Source organism: Theobroma umbraticum, unplaced genomic scaffold (assembly GCF_002168275.2).
Source record: "Theobroma umbraticum cultivar Fairchild unplaced genomic scaffold, ASM216827v3 scaffold_147.0, whole genome shotgun sequence".
Lineage (NCBI taxonomy): Eukaryota > Viridiplantae > Streptophyta > Magnoliopsida > Malvales > Malvaceae > Theobroma > Theobroma umbraticum.
Window position 1 is genome coordinate 3,940,063 of NW_018397259.1, and position 2,753 is coordinate 3,942,815.

A 2,753-nucleotide genomic window follows, 5' to 3' on the forward strand; every position below is an offset into this window, starting at 1 on the left:
CTGATGATAGATGGTTGGGCTTCTATGAGAAGAAAAGGTTGCTAAGGTAAGATTACCAAGTACCTGAAATTCAAAACATAGGGGACCACCACAATAGCTGCATCTTGCAATATCAGCCTTAGATGGGTGACCACCTGACATGGGCCACAGTGGTTTAGAACTAGCACTCCTGCAATACCTGTTAATATAAGAAAGAAGCAATACCATTCAAAAATGAGAAATCAAGTATGTGAGTTAAAGCATGGGTTTAGAATGAATGAAAATACCAAGAGGATAAAGCTAAAGAAAGAGAAAACAGAGAATGACAATTTGTGTCAAGTCTATTTCGGTAACAAGTTGTTGATATGTACTTCATAGTATGTATGGCAACCAAGCAAGAAGAAAAGAAATAAATGACTTCCAGTAGTAACATTGTCAGCAGCCTCTATTTGTTTGATTTTTTCAATTTTGCTTTTTTTAACTTCATCTAAACGTGATGATTAGAAGAAAACCCTATGCAGATAGGCATGTAATGTTGCCTCCATTTACATTGACATTCTCTGTATGAAGGTAATGTAAGATATATGTGGCCACTTTATATGACCTAAGCGCTTGCACAGTCACAAGTAGTACCAGGAATCGTGATTGCTTCTGTTAAACTGTTATATGGTGCACATGAAGTCAAAAAGTTTTCCAGTTTCAGTAGCAAGCTGTCTCACCTCAAAACTTGTTCAGGGGCCTTTGCTATCCGCTCTTGGAAGGAAGCCCAACTCTTTTTGTCAGCATCTCCCTGTGCAACAGAAGAAATGAATAATTAAGATATTCACACAAGCATTCACAACACACGATTGCAACAGTACCGGAGCCAATACCTCAAAATTGTCCATAAGTGACTTCATAGAGTCATCGATTCTGTTCCTAGATACCAATGAATTATTAGTATGTTCATCACCTCCAGACATCTCTGTATCATAATCACTTTCATGCTCATTTTTTATCTCATACTCCGGCCATAAAGTCTTGCTAGCAACTGTTTAAAATGCAAAACATTAATAAGAAAGAATTCAGAAAGATGCTCAACATCATTTGCCCAGACTCTGCAGTCAAAAAATGTGTACGTGTCTAAATGAAAACATCAATGCATCGAACAGTTAATCCTAGAAGAAAAAAGCACTAAATGCCTTGCCCATTAACATGCCAATTTACATGCACAGCTGATTCCAACTCAATACTTGCAGGGGCACTATCAATTTTCTTACCTTTTTGTGCTCTAATTTCTGCAATTCCACCATTACAGGCATTGCAGTCAGATGACTGAGGTGAAAGTCTCAATTGTTGACATTCAAGTTTATGACCTGAGTGCCAGTGCATGGCCTGAAAAGTAAGAAAACAGAAACGGTGGGCATGGAGTTGTCACACAATGAAAATAAGTAACACTTGACAACCCTAATTACCTGGTGCTTTTGTGAGCAATATCGCGCTATTTTGCAACTACTACAGAATTTATCTCCTTTCCAGGTGCCACACCAGTTACAAAGTGGAGCTAAAACATGCACACAGAAAAAACATTATAAGTGCTAATAGAATAAATTAACACAATTTTATTTGTCTTATGTAGTGAAACAAAAAGAAGCTAATATTGACCCTGAGAACAGAGTGATTGCAAAAATGCAATACGGAGTAAGGAAAGTCTATTGCACATAAACATGAATAAGTCAATTACGTGAAATCAACATCAATGTGAACTTAAATTAGCATTTAATGACATAAACAAAACAGCAATATAAATAGGAAAAGCACATGAAACCAGCTGCAAGAGAACTCATAGCAGTAGCAAACTGCAATATATACACACTCAAGAAAAAAGTTATTCTCATAATGGCAAAATCTTTCTCTTTGTTATTTCATTTTCCCACGAAGTAATAATATGGGTGGTTCATAAGAAACTTTGCACAAAAAATTTAACAAGTTTCCCTCTTTTAATCAATTCATCGAAACCCATTCATAGAACTGATAGTTTCCTTCTGCTTTCCTCCAATTTATGGATGAACTGAATTTTAAGAATTTGGATGAAAGCAAATTCCCTTCTCCTTTTACTTCCACCTACCAAAAGAAGGGAAATGCATTCTCACTTACTAGTCTTTACATTTTTATCATTTCCACTATTGCCCTACCTAAGATAATGTAAACCAAGAGTCAGGAACTTAATGCAAAATGCACCCTTTCAATTGAGCAGATAATAACAATAACTTATGCAGTGCTTTTTAAAAAGTGAATGGTGAGACTATCAGATCTTATGCCTGGACAAAATTACTTGTATTCTCATACCTAGATGCGGTACTGAAAACAACTCCAATATTGTCATTATATTTGTAATAGAATTTAACAGCTCATCAGTAAAAATAAGAATACAAGCTACCTCCAGGGGTTAAAGGTTTGTCAGTTGCATTGCCTTTAGGGGGTTCACTTGAATAAAAAGTATTAGCACGAGGCAGTTGGCAACGGAAAACCTTCACACTTGAGGAAACAGCACAGTCAGACACATAAAAGAAAAGCATATCGAACATCTTAACATCTAGAGGCTAAAAATAAAAACAGAATATAACAGATATCATTTGAGATACCTCCGTGATTGCTTCTCTGGATGGCGCTTCCATTGTTCGTGTTGATCTCGTTGAAGACATTTCATAGATAGACACATGAATACAAATAATGTTCGATGAAAGGTTGAGTCTTTTTCAACTAATGGAGCATAAACCTAGGAATTCAATCAA

At 36.1% G+C, this 2,753-nt stretch overlaps 1 protein-coding gene across 1 annotated transcript in view; it reads right to left on the reverse strand.

Moving 5' to 3' along the window:
• Positions 1-2,753, reverse strand: part of LOC110414813 (zinc finger (MYND type) family protein / programmed cell death 2 C-terminal domain-containing protein) — a gene marked incomplete at its 3' end in the record, with an annotated part of 3,698 nt that continues 945 nt past the window's right edge. Inside the window, exons 3-9 of the mRNA XM_021426225.2 lie at positions 2,604-2,737; positions 2,399-2,496; positions 1,434-1,522; positions 1,239-1,353; positions 852-1,009; positions 699-769; positions 1-178 (exon numbers count right to left, since the gene is read on the reverse strand). Of these exons, the coding sequence (XP_021281900.1) occupies positions 1-178; positions 699-769; positions 852-1,009; positions 1,239-1,353; positions 1,434-1,522; positions 2,399-2,496; positions 2,604-2,737 (843 nt within the window). The remainder of the gene's footprint in view (positions 179-698; positions 770-851; positions 1,010-1,238; positions 1,354-1,433; positions 1,523-2,398; positions 2,497-2,603; positions 2,738-2,753) is intronic.